At 32.4% G+C, this 14666-nt stretch overlaps 2 protein-coding genes across 5 annotated transcripts in view; one reads left to right on the forward strand and one right to left on the reverse strand.

The window, feature by feature from the left end:
• tty (tweety) overlaps positions 1-14666 on the forward strand; it is a 219184-nt gene that overhangs the window by 189133 nt on the left and 15385 nt on the right. For all 3 annotated transcript variants that reach the window (XM_074119138.1, XM_074119139.1, XM_074119140.1), the window contains 5 exons: positions 1817-2055; positions 8821-8916; positions 9010-9082; positions 12088-12446; positions 14563-14664. In XM_074119138.1, coding sequence (XP_073975239.1) covers positions 1817-2055; positions 8821-8916; positions 9010-9082; positions 12088-12446; positions 14563-14664 — 869 coding nt within the window. The remainder of the gene's footprint in view (positions 1-1816; positions 2056-8820; positions 8917-9009; positions 9083-12087; positions 12447-14562; positions 14665-14666) is intronic.
• Positions 4903-11882, reverse strand: LOC141449583 (proline dehydrogenase 1, mitochondrial-like). 2 transcript variants are annotated; one of them, XM_074119137.1, is made up of 2 exons: positions 11694-11882; positions 4903-7033 (listed from the first exon to the last, which is right to left on the reverse strand). In XM_074119137.1, the coding sequence occupies exon 2, from the start codon at positions 6950-6952 to the stop codon at positions 5087-5089; it is 1866 nt and encodes a 621-aa protein (XP_073975238.1). In that variant the 5' UTR covers positions 6953-7033; positions 11694-11882; the 3' UTR covers positions 4903-5086. The 2 variants fall into 2 exon arrangements, with proteins under 2 accessions (XP_073975238.1, XP_073975237.1); XM_074119136.1 differs by having other exon boundaries at positions 11556-11881.

A 14666-nucleotide genomic window follows, 5' to 3' on the forward strand; every position in this document is an offset into this window, starting at 1 on the left:
GTGCACTGTCTGCAACCTACATGAGCTGGAGACGTTAGAACACATCCTCTTGAAATGCCCTATTTATGCACCTGTCAGGAGCCATTACCTATCCAAATACATCCAAGGCGAAGTTGATTGTAATACACTAATTGATGTCTTGCAGGTGGACAGTCTTCGGAAGTTGAATGACATCTTCTGTTACATTGCGGGCGTCATGAGGCTGAGGTCCTTCGCGCTCGACGAATGAAGTTATTTTTATGTTCCATATTTTTATTACTTTAATTTTTGGTTATTCGTTGGGTGCGAACGATCTTGCTTTCTTGGCGCCGCTGTTGTGGAGTGTCTTTTGACTTTGGGAGCTGCCCTCTGGCTGGATTTTCCGTTTGGGGGTTGACTGAGGCAGACTATTTTTCACTGTACCTCTTAATTGACTACAGGTTATATTGGGTTTATTGAATTGCTACTAAATTTAAAACATTGAAATATTTGATTTAAATATTATTTAATTAAAGTATTTGTATTATTATTTAAAATATTAAAATTATGTTCAATCTAGTTTCGTCTGGTGATATTTAATTGGCTTTGTATAACTAATTTTGAGTTCAATTAATTTTGTATTTTGTTTTTAAACAAATTATGTTATATGTTATTTGAAATTGTACCCTACTCCTTGCTACAAGGAATTCCCTTATAAGCAATAAAGTTTATTATTATTATTATTATTATAATAATAATAATAATAATTACATTAAAAATAAAATCAAATAATATATATGGATAAGGTTTAAATATAAATTTAAAAAATAAAAAACTGATTACATTTAAACTCATTAACCTAGTATTGGCGATAAATCCAAGCTTGCTGTGCAAATTTAACAAGGCTTACAAAATTGTGGCCATTAAGAAATTAATGGCTTAATGGGTTTCGCTGAATATACTCATTTTAAGGTCCATTGTGTTAAAGGGGCGAAAAATATTGTCTAATCGATTGATAGATCCCTTCGATAGTTAAGGAAAAGATGGAAGGTTAAGGTTGGTTTTTTCGTTGATTGAGCTTTGTTGGTGTCTATCTTGTTTAATAAAAAAAAAATAAGTTGTGATATAGTTGTTTTATTTCATTTTTTTGTTTGAACATTTTAAACTCTTCCCTGACTGTGAGATAACAATTGTGTCCAAAAAAGTGATTTTTGAAAAATTTGTGTGTGTGTGTGTGTGTGTGTGTGTGTGTGTGTGTACATTATTGTAGTTGAAAACTCTAACTCAAAAGTGAAAGAAACAAAGCGAGCGCTATCATTATTATTAATTAATTAAATAATTATCATCGTCTGCTTATCTTTATAGATCATGATAACAGCGATAAAATTCTTACTACAGAAAATATTACTTTATAGAATCAATCTTACGTTTTTTAAGTCCATCTCAAAAACGTTTCGGTACTGTATTATGCACATGTAGTTCTTGTAACTTTTTTTTCTTTTTTAAATTGTTTTATTCAATAAAAGCGTATCTTATTTTTTTATTTAAAGCTGAGATTGCCTGTTTTCTAAATCTCAGAAACATTTGGCCGACCTAATTACTTATGAGGGACAAAGTAAATGATCTGCGCACGGGAGTATTCATTATTGACATGCAATATTGTACTACATCAATGATTTTCTATCATTTATAAACATTCTGCTAGTTTTCCTACGAATAAAAATTAGAAACATCAGTAAATATGTCGATATTCTTCTTTACAAAGATCTTGCTCATAACACATTTTTTGTGCATTATGCAAATAAATTTTCATTTAAAGGCTCATTCATAATTGTTTATGTATTTATTTTCGTAACAGACATCTACCATAGACTCAACGTTGAAATTGAAGGTGGAATATCTATTGACTCAGTTGAGTGATGTCTTTGATGAACCAGTAACAAATCAGACGGCTCGTGGAGTATTGTTGGGTGTATTGGACGCTATGACCTCAAATACTACATTAGCGTTAAATAGCCTTCAGGATATCGCCAGACCTCTTAAGCCGGTTTCGTTATCACCAGCTATTTCAACACTACAACTTGCTGAAGCAATTAGGTAAATAGTTAATTATTATTATTTTTTTTTTACTAGTAAATAAATATAGTTTTGGGTTTATTTACTAAATATCAGTAAATATCAGTCCCCCAGTATAGACTCAGTATGTGTGAATTGATGGTCAGGCCTAGCCTGACAAATGAAATTTGTAGGTGCTGAAAATTAAGACAGCAGGCTGTAGGATGCAAAGTAAAGCTGGAGAATTCGTACTAAAATTTGTTGATCTTCGTATAAAATTTAACAAATGGATTTTCCTTATCGTTGGTATTTAACAGTTTTCCGGTTAAGACTATTTCAATTATATCGAAAAAAAAAGTATCTTAGGACAATTAAATTTAGCTAAGTATCAAGAAGTTAATCATAATTATAATGTGAGTTGTAGTATACTTTGGTTAACATGATGTAGTAGTATCTTGTATTACTTCTGTTTTAATTCATTACCTTCCACAAACCAAAATTTAACTGTCATAGCCATTCTTGGCTTATCTAATAGGATTTGGGGTATTAAATTACAATATAATTGAAAGTGAAATACCTGGTTAGAAGCAGATGGCATATAAATTTCTTTGTGGACTTAAAAACACACTGGTTTATTCTACCTCTCACTAAAATTAATTAACCTAACGTTCAACTTAACTTGATTACCTTTAGTACATTTTAGTTTTAAGATTATTCCCTTTTATGCTTCTAGAAACTAATTTCGCCTCAGAATCCTTTAGTCAAAGCTTCTTAAAATACAAACTTTCACAGAATTACTAATACTTAACTTTTGCAATGAAAGAAATCATATTCATTTAAGAAAAACCTTTTAGTTTTTATTAATTGTAACATCTGCTAAAGTGTGAAATAATATTGGCGAGTCGTATGATTGCAATAACATCCTATCAACTTTGTATTTATTTATTTATTTTTTTAAATTTCTGCACTCTAAAATTATTTATAAGTTGTACAAGTGGTACAAAAAGTGATATTTGTCATCCTTCTGTTTGGCGATACAAATTTTACAGTTCACTAGAATGGAAGTAATACTTTTTGCTTGTGCAAGTTACAAGAAGGAAATCTTTTCTTAATCAACATTTAAAGTTGATGAGCTACTAATCTGATTTATTCATATGAATATTAATAATTTCACGAATCGCAAGAGAGCTACATAGAAGGTAGTGGAAATTAAACCATTATTTAATTTTAATTTTTTATCTACTAAAGTCAGCTTGGTAAATGCATTCTAAATGCAACCTTATCAGAGAACCAATTGAAAGGTTATATCAAGTTCAGCCAGTCTAGCACTTTCATTTCAACTTGTAGAGTACTTGTGTTAACCCTAACAAAACATAAATAGAGCGTGAAAAGACCAAAATATATGGTATTTTTGAAATTTTACCTATTGTTTACTAGTTGAATTAGAGTAATCACTTCCCCAAATCTTGACCAGATACTGAGGAATACTTTCAGCTAACAACATAAAAAGATTATTTTTACATTTAAATTTTCTGAATAGATGTTTATCACTGCTGTATTAGAGTACTAATTTTATAGAGCGGTGATTGTTAGCCTGATAAAATTAATTCAATCTTGTTTAAGATCTAAATCTCTCATTTTGCCTAATCGTTCATTTTTCTGGAATGGCAAAATACACGTTTTGCCAGTGTTGACGAAAGGCCATTTATAGCACAATACTCATTTAATATTTTTAATTTGTATTACATTACTCTACGAGGGTCGTTTGAAAAGTCCGTGCAAAGTCAGAGAGATAGCACTACTGGCGCGTATCGAGGTTATGTTTAGTTAGTAGCATCTCTTGGAAGAACACACACCAAGTTTCAGCCAGATCGGTCTATTTCTTTGGGTTTGGCATTCGTTTGAATTGAGGAAGTCGAGTGATTTTCAAAAAATGGTCGAAAAAGAATTTCGTGTGTTGATTAAACACTACTTTATGATAGGCAAAACGCCTGAGGAGACTAAAGAGAAGCTTGATAAACATTATGGTGACTCTGCACCTTCGATTAGAACAGTTTATAAGTGGTTTCAAAATTTTCGGAGTGGCCATATGGGCGAAGACCGTTCCGTCGGCCGGAAAGATTATGGCGACTGTCTTTTGGGATTCTCAAGGAATAATCCTCATCGACTATCTGGAAAAGGGTAAAACTATTACAGGTGCATATTATTCATCGTTATTGGACCGTTTGAAAACCGAGCTGCAAGAAAAACGCCCACGATTGGCCCACAAAAAAGTCCTTTTCCATCACGACAACGCACCAGCTCACACCTCACCAGTTGTGGTCGCAAAATTAATGGAAATAGGGTTCCAACTCGTTTCACATCCCCCCTATTCTCCAGACTTGGCTCCCTCGGACTACTATTTGTTCCACAATATGAAGAAACGGCTGGCGGGAAAAAGATTTTATTCAAACGAAGAGGTGATTGCAGAAACGAATGGCTATTTTTCAGACTTGGACAAATCCTATTATTCGGAAGGGATCAACAAACTAGAGCAGCGTTGGACGAAGTGGATAAGCCTAAAAGGAGACTATGTTGAAAAATAAAAAAGGTTTACCCCAAAAAATTAAATAGTTTTTATTTTTGCACGGACTTTTCAAACGACCCTCGTATAAGTGATATAAAACGCGAATAAGAGAGCATTAGAAAACTCGCCTTTCAGCTATCCCTGAGTTAATATAATTTTATTAGAGTTGTGTGGAAGAGGTGATTTTATCATCACTGAAATAGTAATATTTGTAAGAATTAAATTATTCCTAAAATTACCAGTTTCAGAGTAACCAAATATTTTTTTATTAACGAAAATTGATTAAAAATCATTTAATTATAAATTGAAATAAAAATCAATAGTACACAGTACAAAATAAACATTTTATTTTTATCTGAACAAACAAATAGAATTACTAACTTTTAAACTAAACGCTGATCAAATTTTTAATGAACATTTATATGTAAATACCCGAGACTAAATCATGCAGTCCTACTATTTTAATGTTTACTCAATTTTTTATACACATAATTGATAAAAATATCATTAGACAGGCGTGTAATTACCATGCGGTACATAAAATATTTTATCTTTAAAAATTCGACGTCCAAATTCTTTTAGCAGTAATCTTTTTTCCTTACTCAGTTTATTTAGTACACTTCTATTTTCTTGCACTCTTCTTGATAAATAAGGTAATACTTCATCCACAGGTCCGTAAGGTATATATTTATATACTGAGTATCCAGCTTGCCCTAACGGAAATGTGATGTAATCACACATCCCTAATAATTGACCAAAACAAATTACTTTATCATTTGGTGATATGCCAATCTCTTTCATTTTCTCAATGGCAAAACGTACAGTATCTTCATTATGGGACGCAACCATTACATTTATTCTGTTTGGTTGGCCATTATCTTTTAAATCTTTAATCCTTCTTAAACATTCAGTTAATGTTTTATGATAAGTTTCTGATGTGGCTTCATATGTTGGATTTATTGGGTCAGTATAACCGAGTACTACTGCCCGTCCTCTCTCTTGTTCCATATAAGCTCCTCTAACTAATTTACATCCAAAATAAAAGTTTTGCCTTTTTGCTTGTTCTAAATCTGTTGTTACTTCCTTTAATGCTTCTTTTAAATAGCATTGGTAGGTATTGAAAACGATTGCCCTGTCTGTATTATATTTTCTCATCATTTCAAGTGTTATTCTTGAAATTGCTGGTTGGAAATATGTCTGTTCAGCATCTATCATTATTCTTACTTGTAACTCTTCAGCAGTTTTTATCAGAGTGTTTAGTCTTCTAATCATATTACGAAACATTTGCTCTTCTTTTTTAGACAATTGTGAAATAAGGCGTACCATGCGACCTTCTTTCAAACTTGGCACTCTAAACGTATCACTTAGCTCAAAATTTTCATCAACAATACCACTCCAGGGAAATAAATGAATTACACCTTCATTATCTTTAACAACTTTTGTTAAAAATTTTTTAGTATCTGTAATCCCAGCTTGTTCCAGTCGTTTTGAAAGCTCTTCAGCAGTTAACTTCTGTCCAATTACATTACCACTCCCACCCATAACTTCACTAACAAATTTACGCGCCCTCATTATAACTTCAGATAATTGTAATAACAGCTGTGGTCTGCCTAGTGCTGTGAGTTTGATAGCAGTTATTCCAGATCCATAAATTCCACCTGCCCTCAAACATTCTTGGAATACTTCGACATTTCTTTCACATGTTGCTTCATTTAGATAGAAATATGTTCTAGCACTGTTCACATGGTATCTGCGATCTGCAAATCTTCTAGTAACATGATACTGTGGCATTTCACCGCCAACTGAAGACGCTTCTTTATTAGCCGCTTCGTTTTGTTCAATTTCTGAAACACTTGCTTCAACTTCCCTCTTTTCAGCTTCTTCTTTACTGAGATCTTCTTCTACAGAATGATCTAGTATGGCTTTAACACCGAATGACCGTAATCTCTTCAAAGTAAATGCAATGGTAAATTGATCTTCACCTGCCACAAAGTGTCCGTAGAATGTCATCTTCATTAACCATACAAATAGTCTTTCTCCTATTATACCTTTACATAGTTTCATCAATTTCATATTATTTTCCACTATATAACTGGAAGAACAAAATGAATATACTATATACGCTCTTATAATCTCCCAGGTGGTTTTATTTTTAAAAGCTGCTTCTGCATCATTGAATGATGTATCCAGTATGTCCCATTTACGCCTGTCTAAATCCAAATTTCCTTTTGCCACTTTAGCATGAGATTGTTGCTCTCTAATCGGTTGATAAAATGGTAGTATTACACATTTCTTCTTAAAATCTTTTGAAATATATTGAAATCCAATGTTTTTTAGTATGCTTTTTAAGTTAACATGTTTGCCAAATGCCATTGAACTTCAGAAAAGTCTTTCTATTCTTTTTTCTTGATTTTTCCTTATCCTTATGAGAAAGTAGAATTTGAAGTTAAAATCCTAAAACAAGAATCAAAATTGTGAACATGAAATTTTTTTTTAAATTACGATAGTTAATTAAGAATATTATATTTTACAGAAGAAAGAAAGAATAATGCCAACTTCAGTCATTATTATTATTATTATTTTATGATTTAAGGCGCATCAACATCCAAGGTTATTGGCGTCCGGAGCTTTTTTCAGCTCACTACCGGCCTCCGGACAGTGTTCTTTCGTTACAGACAACACTGTCCATCACCGGACAGTTGAGCTGTAAGAAGCTCCTAGGAAGAGAAAATCTAAGGGTCAGCAGCTGGAGTCGAACCCGGGACCCTGCGCGTAGGAGTCCAGTATGCTAACCTCATAGCTAATCCCTTCCCTTTTCACTCATTATTATTTTTTATTTGGCCGTGCTTCCGACCAAGGGATTAGGGCATCTTCAGGGCTTATTGGCATTACAATATTTTTTTTTATTGCTATTCTATGCGTTGCTTATTTTCAACGCTATTCCAAAGCAGTTTTTGACGGCCAGCTCTTATACAACCGGACAGTTTTAATTTACATAAATAATTTATTTCTTATTCACTATCACATTTTCAACATACATTTATGTTTTGTTAAGAGTTCTATGCTGTACGAAAATTTAATAGGTTATATGACTAAGTGCAAATGAGGTCGTTAATGTGTTGATTTTTTTTAAATGAACTATATCTTCTTAAAGAAACTAAACTTAATTCTCCCACTATCTACTGGTTATATCTAATAGGGGGACCGAAAAGTAATCAAAATTTATTTTTTCTGGCAAAAAACATTTATTTATTAAAGAAATCTTAAGTGCTAATCAACAAAATAATTTCTATCATTTTCTAACACTTTTTGCCAGCGAAAAGGCAATCGTTCGATTCCCTTTTTAAAAAAAGTCCTTCGATTTTTCATTGAAGAACTTTTCCAAGTGCGTTTTCACTTTTCCAACTTTGGTAGATTTTTTACCTCTTAATGTATGCTCTAACGATCTGAAAAGGTGATAATCCGACGGCGCGAGATCTGGTGAATAGGGTGGATGGGGTAAAAGTTCTAACCCAAGCTCCCTTACTTTTTCCTGTGTTCTTTTTGCTGCGTGAGGCCTCGCGTTATCGTGTTGAAGGATCCTTTTTTTTTGTTATTGACCAAAACAGATCGTTTTCTTATGAGCTCTTGTTTCATTCGCTCGAGTTGTTCACAATACACTGTCGCTGTAACGATCTGGGCCAGGTTCCAGCAATTCATAGTGTATGATTCCAGAAAAATCCCACCACACACATACACACACACACACACAAGGACCTTCTTTATCGTTAGTGACGGTCGAGGTATCGGAACAGGTGCTTTTCCGGGAGAAAGCCATTGTCTTTTTCGTGCAGGGTTGTTGTGTAGCACCCACTTCTCATTTCCAGTTACAATTCGTCGCAAAAATGGATCAGCTTCATACCGAGACAAAAGAGACGCGCTGATGGTACGCCGTTGATCGAGCGCCGTTAAAAATTTACCAATGTTGGAAAAGTGAAAACGCACTTGGAAAAGTTCTTCAATAAAAAATCGAAGGACTTTTTTTAAAAAGGGAATCGAACGATTGCCTTCTCGCTGGCAAAAAGTGTTAGAAAATGATAGAAATTATTTTGTTGATTAGCACTTAAGATTTCTTTAATAAATAAATGTTTTTCGCCAGAAAAAATAAATTTTGATTACTTTTCGGTCCCCCTAATATTTTGCCTCCAGCGTACCTACTTCTACCATTCAAATTATTTTAATATAAAAATTTCTTGTTACAGATGGCCTATAACAATGGCTATACTGAGCATCTTACTCATGTTCTGTGTGATTCTGCTGTTTGGAGTAGCCAGACACTCTCGGTGTGCCCTTATAACGTGAGTATATTATTTTTACTGATTAATTAGTTCACAGATTAAAAAAAAAAAAATCATTAATACGGAGATTAATTTCAAGTATTATTGTTTCAGATTTTCTGTTTTTGGGTTATTTGCTGTTATATTCTCATGGTTGATGGCTTCAGTTTATCTGACAGCCTCAGTGGTATGTTTTGGACTTTTTTTTTTTAAAGAATTATTTTATAAATTTGAAGTAATACGTTTTGAATAGTATTCTGCAATTCAATATGATTCATTTTTTATTAGATTTTTATTTCCATTGTACATTTAATACAAAAAGTTAATATAGTAGATTCAAAGATAAAAAATGATGATTAAATCATTTCCCAAATACTTGTTCGCTTTGCCTACATTATCCATATTTCACCCTACCTAAAAATAATAATTTCCTGTGAATTCATGTTGAAAATTAGGAGCCTTTGTTTGCTCACTCCCAGCTAGTTTATTCATTATTTTATGCAATATTCTGTCTGACCGGCCATATTAACTACGATGTCTGTGATAACTACGAATAACATAATGCCTATTTTTTCGGACTAGCTTTACGTGAAGCTAACAATTAGGAATCGTGGTCGGAGGCGACTGAGCAATATACTTTACTATAAAGCTTTCATGTTAAACTTTAATTAAAATCTAAGGCCTAGACCGGGGAATCGTATGGAGTACCACAATACATGTTAGCTTTTAACTACTCTGTTACAAAAGTAGCTTTAAATTGATACCTCGTCTCAATTGATCTTTAGGTTATAACAAGTATTAATCCTATTAATTGAGTGACTTCTCAACTTTAGGGGTACTCTTCATTAAGTTGTTCTCAACTTGTTGCCTCCTAAATTTCTAATATGACACTTTTTTGGGCAAGGTAGATGCATACCGGATTATTTCCCAGCTAAATGATCTCACAAATTGTTGCAAAGTTTAGATCATACTAATCCGCGAAACAAAGAAATCCCACCCCCTTACCACCGCTGACGAAAACATTGTTCTCTAATAATTTTTAGAAAAATAAAAAATAAGAGTTACTAACATGAAAAAGGAAAGTAATGAATGCATTTTTCAATTCTACTTTCCGCCAAGTTTTGTGTATTTGTTTAAAAGTCTTACATAAATAGAGTAAGTTTGGGAAAAATGAAATTAAATAATTTAGTAGATCTTGTGAACATGAATATACAGGTTCTGTTATATTATTTTATAAATATTTATTTCACAATTATGAAACAACAGTTATTATTACACCCACCTTTCATTTATTAAAAAGACTTATTCAACTTCAATTGCATTAAATTGTACATAACTTAAGTAGTTAAGGTAGGAATTTTTTTGGCTAATGTAAAGAATAGCGCCCGGAGGTGTGGCCTGTTTATTTTTGGTGCATGCGCAGTACAGCACAGTTACCGTTGACTTTTTAAACTACTTCCCGCCAATGTTCAATATATTCTTTTTAAATTTCTCAACTTCCCGCTAATGTGCTGTATATAATTTTTTTGAATTTCTTACCTATTTATGTTTAGCGCGCATGCGCAGTACACTTACTGCACAGTAACTGCTTCTTTTTCAACGTATTATCAGTTCCCGCTAGTGCCAGTGTGTAACTTTAGGTTCCTTTTTTTTGAAACTTCATAAAAGATGAGCGTTTTGAATTTACAGTTTTTCTTTAATTTAAAGCATGAATGTAGTCTGAGGGATGATAAAGGGATGAAAGTTTTATCATTTTGAATAAGTGTTGGTTTAATTAGTAATAGATACGTAGGTCCGAAGTGTGGAAGTGAGATAAGTATGAAAAGGAGTCATTTTTCCATGGGCGATCAAATGAGAGCATTATTTAAGGGAGTGAATAAAGTAGAAACAGAAGGATAGGGATTGCATTGAATAAGGTAGGCTTCTTTTCTTTTGTTTTCCATGTGTCTGAATTACAAATTAGAGTTGTGTGTTAGTGGATTAGTGGGGCAGTGAGGGGGGTGTGGGGGGCGAAGCCCCCCATAAAAACAAAAAATAGATCAGGGGGAGTGGGGAAAAATGTTTAATAATCTTGAATTAATAATTCGAAGTGATTCTGATTCGCTGTTACCATATAACCCGCCAGATTTAAATGTAAATATAAAATAAAGAAATATTTTTATATTTACATTTGAATTTGGCGGGTTATATGGTAACAGCGAATTAGAATCACTTCGAATTAGGCCACACCTCCGGGCGCTATTCTTTACATTTACCATTTTTTTCTTTGCATTAAGCGGATCTTTAATAAAAATGCGAGATTAACTTTGAGGGGAAAAAATTAAAGACTTTTTACTGCGAACCAAATGTTTAGAATTCATACGATCCTGAGGAAGAAAACACTTAATTTTTCCTCTAACCTCTCCAATTAAAAAGCAAGTGACATTATTCATTTAATTAGGATCTTATTGTGTAAAAATGAGAAGCCCTTTTAAGTTTACAGAGAGTATAATGAAGTGTTGAATTATTACAAATTACGTGTTTGATCATAAAAATTTTCGATAATGTTGTTAATGCAAACGTATTTTCTTATTTAGGACTTTTTTTTTGGTTCTGAGATTTCGTGCAGATTTCTTAATATGTAAAGTATCACTTTGAAACCCAAAAAATTAAAAGTTTACCTGATTTCTTTCACGGATATTTTACCACGAATGCTTATTTCCAAAAAGAAACTAAGGACATTAGTTCTTGTCACCTTATAAACAACCTGAAATAGATTGTGTTTGTAAAAATAATTAAGGAGTTGGAATAACTTTTACCTCCAAACTAAATAATAATATCGCACAAATCTGTTTTATTTATCATATAACCTCTAAGTGCTTGCTTTGATTGTGAATAATTTTTTTGTTTGTTTTAGTTTCTAATGAAAACAAAACAAAATATAAAATGCTTTATTTCGTCAATAGCATATAAGATGATATTTAATTTCGTAAATTGCGCTTGCACTAATTGTGAATTGAACCATTATGCATTTTTGTTAAATGAAAAATTAAATATTTAGTTAGCTTAGGCTCTCCAGTTAAAAACATATGTATCTTTTCTGATCTAGTATTAATGTGATTTTATTGCTTAAAATTGTACTGTACTAAAATTGTTTTTGGTTAAATAGGACTACTTGTAATTTTATATTAAATTTAATTTTTTTTTCCACAGGCGCTGGGTGATTTGTGTATGTCACCAGAAGCTTTAATGGAGCGTGAAGCTCCAGCACCATTACAACGTGATATTTTGGAATATTATACATCTTGTGAACCAACTCGCACAAATCCATTCCTTGTGGTATTAAGAAAAGCAACAAATGCTGTTGATACAGTTTCATATTCAATGGGCCCAATGACAAGGATCGCCCGCCAACTATATAAACCAGCTCAACTACATCCAAAATTGGACATGCTATCTAAGGAAGTCAAACTAGCTAGCAGTATGATCGCAAGACTAGTCACCATGCTTGACTGTACACCAATGCACAAAGAATATATGAACGCCTTGCATGCCGTCTGTGAAATGGCACTGTTAGTTTTATATTTTTTAAGAAAAGTGTTTTAATGTGTTTATTGAATTATCACCTAAGCTCGGTCTTTTCAAGGGTCCTTCACCTTATCCCTGTGGTCTACTTTACTCCATAGGAAGAATGACAAGTCTCATAAATCCCTATTAATAAATACTATGTGTCCACTAAAAGAATCTCTCTCTTTCATTTCATTAAAAAAAATCCCTTTTTTTTGCGACCTCTTTATTAGCCAGTAAGTCATAAGTGGAGAATTAATTATTACTGGTTATTGCATTAATTTCCTACTATTGCAACCACATTATAAACTTTTTATCCATTTCGAAGTGAAATTCTTAATTTTTTCAAGCAAAAAAATTATCATATTTCTTAAGAGTGCGATCCTTAAAAGAGAATTCACAATATATAAGAAATTTGAATTCGTGGCACCCGATCCGCAGATATTCGCCCTCGCTGGCAAGAAGAAGGTTAAAAAAAGACTCCTATGCAAGCACGGGTTTCGAAAATTATATTTTATTTATGCGATTCAAAGTTAAGGGTTATTAGTTCCCTATCTTACCATAACCCTCCTCCACACAAAAAGTTGTTGGGTTAAACTGCAATATGAAGACCACACCCCAGTGCGTTCTTGTGTACATTTTAAGTTGTTCGTTGCTAAGGTAATTGATAAAAAAAAAACTTTTAATACTTTTTCTCCTTAAAAATCATTTTCTTCCTTTTATTAACATTTAACATAATTTTTTTTTATGTTAGTCTAAATATCTTATAATATTTAAATAACATGATTTCTTTAATCTATGGATGTATTAGTTGCTGATTTTTGTATGTTTATTTTTTATATAAAGGATTTTACATTTTCATATTAGAAGTATTAGAAATATTTCTTTACATTTATTTAATAAGTGACAAAATGAAAAATTATTATTATTATTATTTTTTATAATAAACAGTAGCATAATATTAAGTATAAATGAAATATTTTATTTAGCGTGGCTTTCTCCAGCGTATTTTTTATTTTGTATCTCTCTTATCATTATTTGTGGTAGTTCTGTAACCAGTAATAAAACTGGAAAAATGGAGACCCTCGGGACCAGTTTCTTGAGTAAGAAGCAAAGAAGGTAGGGAAACGATTGGGTTGGTAAGTTGTTCGCAGAGTGCTATTATAACATTGTAAGCGCTGCTTCTATGTTATTGTCATATAGTAATGGGTATAGGAAAAAGAAGATTCTTTACCAAAATAGTTTACCGAGTTCCATAGAAGTGGTGGGAGGTTGTATGGTTATTTTTGTTATGAAAAAGCCAGTATGGGCCCTGATAGGACAGAAATAGTAAAAGATTGTTGTAGGTGTTGTGGGGAGAGGAGTGAAGTCCCCAATTAGACTAGATAATTAATTAATAACCCTTTAGTTTTGTTTTATTTTATGATTTAAGGAGTGTCAACATCTGAGGTTATTGGCGCCCGGAGCTTTTTTCAGTGCACTGTCGGCTTCCGGATAGAGTTATCTCGTTACAGACAACAATTTCCATCACCGGACAGTGAGCTGTAAGAAGCTCCTAGGAAGAGAAAAAATCTTTAAAACCCTTTAGAGAAAACCCTTTAGTAATGCCTTGAAATATTTACAAAAAAAACCTTAAATGTTCTGTTTTAAATCTAATTTAATTAAGATACTGGAGCCTGGAAATAGTTTTAAAATAGTTAATAAAATTTTACCCGCTTTTTTATCAACTAACTCTAGCAACTAAAAAAACAACGAACACCAATCACCAATATGCGCTGGGTGTGTGTATGAAGATACCATAGCGCAGTTTTATCATTGTCTTTTATAAAATATTCTAATAAACCCTTAAACATGAGAGAACCTGTACAAAATTAAATACTACCAACGAATGTTCTTCAAAAGAGCATACTTTCAGCATGTTTTCTCCAATTACTATCTACTCTCATTTACATAGGACCAAGGTCATGAATTTTAAACTGTTCTTCCAGTTAGTATTGCAACTGCATCTACCAAAAATGTGTAAATTTACTAATTATATTACCAGCTATTAACTTTATGTTTAAACCTTTAAAATAATAAAGTTTTTTTTCTTGTTAAGACCTAATGTCATTTTTTTTTCAGGTTTGGTTTAACGTTTATGCTTGCGGCTAGCATTGGGGCAGGATTTTTATTCGCAGTTTTGGTCTGGCTTGATTCTCATACATGGATTTATATTAGAAAGAAGT

Source organism: Rhodnius prolixus, unplaced genomic scaffold (assembly GCF_049639745.1).
Source record: "Rhodnius prolixus isolate KJV_2025 unplaced genomic scaffold, Rpr scaffold_2, whole genome shotgun sequence".
In the NCBI taxonomy this organism is placed as follows: Eukaryota; Metazoa; Arthropoda; class Insecta; order Hemiptera; family Reduviidae; genus Rhodnius; species Rhodnius prolixus.